The sequence below is a fragment of the Sinocyclocheilus anshuiensis genome, unplaced genomic scaffold (genome assembly GCF_001515605.1).
Source record: "Sinocyclocheilus anshuiensis isolate Anshui unplaced genomic scaffold, SAMN03320099.WGS_v1.1 scaffold681, whole genome shotgun sequence".
NCBI classification, from domain to species: Eukaryota; Metazoa; Chordata; class Actinopteri; order Cypriniformes; family Cyprinidae; genus Sinocyclocheilus; species Sinocyclocheilus anshuiensis.
Genome location: NW_015537978.1, coordinates 870,479 through 872,236, shown reverse-complemented (window position 1 = coordinate 872,236; position 1,758 = coordinate 870,479). Strand labels below are relative to the sequence as shown.

Below are 1,758 nucleotides of genomic sequence, written 5' to 3'. Positions count from 1 at the left end.
AGCAGGAACTCAAACCTGTTGGCACGGTCTGTTTTCTATAGCCAAGGGAGAGACCAAGGTTTTTGAGTAAATTATGACCTGCAAATTATGACTTCAAACTCAATAAAAAATATTTTTACTTTACAAAGTTTTGTTAAAAAAACACTTTTGTATGAGACAAATGTACGAGACATTTGAAAATTAATTGGTTGATTTTACATTATTTGTATGTCATCATTTTAAAAGAATTTAAAATTCTGCCAAATGTGACCTAAACTGTGCCTGAAATCTGAAAAATGCTGAATTCACAAGCAGTATATAAATGTAGGAAGGCATCTAGCATGTCTGAATTCAATATTTGCTTAACATCTAGTAAATTCCTTCATCTGGTTGATTTCACCTCCATCTCTGGTTGGTCTTGAATGTTGGAACTGCAAACCTCATTCTTCTCACCTGTGGTTACCACTGACTAACACCTCAATGTATTTAAAAACCAGCTGCCACTACATTATACATTAACAGTGTGGATTAAAAGTGTAACAAACTCACTCTTTTTTCCTCATACTCAGGGTCAGCCAAGCTCTCCTTCACAGCTGCTTTAGGAGGAGGGTCCAGGAGAAATGGTGGGTCTTCCTAGAAACACAAATCAAAGACACACCTTAGATACCAATACATGCAGACAATATATATATTGTAACAACTATTCGATGCCAGGTGCTGTGACAGATGCGTGTGCCGTTTAATGCGCTAGAAACATGTTTTCCTCCACGCATAACTTTCATTTTATGGTATAAATATTAGTAATACACGTAAATATTTCCACTTTGTCTAAAGGCTCATCTTGACGGCCAACAATTCCCCATTAAATTTCACAGACTTTAATGAATAGTTGACAGCTCATATGCATATGAAACAGACTGAGCTCTTTGAAAAAGGATCAAAATTTTGCTGAAATATGTTTTGTTGGATGTTATATTTAGCTCCAAAAATGTAATTTACATTTTAAGGCCTCTAACACTAGCTTGCTCTATTCTTTTTCTATTCTATCGGTTTTCTTTTTATTTATTATATAATAAAAAAAAACACCTTGCTATGTGTACTGCGTTAAGCTAACTGAGACTTGTTATAGCACTTGCATATCATTGCTCTTTTGTTGATTTTGATTGCTTCCATTGTCTTCATTTGTAAGTCCCTTTGGATAAAAGCATCTGCTAAATGACTAAATGTAGATGTAAATGTAATTATATATAAATGTATAATATATTTACAAACAGTGGCAGTCCTTCTATTTTATTCAATTTACACAGATGCATATGATCTGATCTCCAATTGCATATATATACCCCATCATGATAAGAGGTAACAACTCAAACCAATCAGCTTTCAGTATCACATTACTACATCACCAAACCCATTTGTGGTAAGACAAAAGATTAAGAACATCTGTTACGGATGAAAAGCCAATTAATGACACATCTTAAAAGCTGAATAAATAAGCTTTCCATTGATGTATGGTTTGTTAGGATAGGACAATATTTGGCCGAGATACAACTATTTGAAAATCTGGAATCTGAGGGTGCAAAAAAATCTAAATACTGAGAAAATCGCCCTAATATGATGGGGTCATATGATGTTGCTAAAAAGAACATTATTTTGTGTATTTAGTGTAATGAAATGTGTTTATGCGGTTTAAGGATCAAAAAACACATTATTTTCCACATACTGTACATTATTGTTTCTCCTCTATGCCCCGCCTTTCTGAAACGCGTCGATTTTTAC

At 33.8% G+C, this 1,758-nt stretch overlaps 1 protein-coding gene across 1 annotated transcript in view; it reads right to left on the bottom strand.

Moving 5' to 3' along the window:
- The window catches only part of LOC107672796 (SWI/SNF-related matrix-associated actin-dependent regulator of chromatin subfamily A member 5-like), a 29,881-nt gene that overhangs the window by 23,033 nt on the left and 5,090 nt on the right, over positions 1–1,758 (bottom strand). The window contains exons 2-3 of the mRNA XM_016466168.1: positions 529–612; positions 1–35 (exon numbers count right to left, since the gene is read on the bottom strand). Of these exons, the coding sequence (XP_016321654.1) occupies positions 1–35; positions 529–612 (119 nt within the window). The remainder of the gene's footprint in view (positions 36–528; positions 613–1,758) is intronic.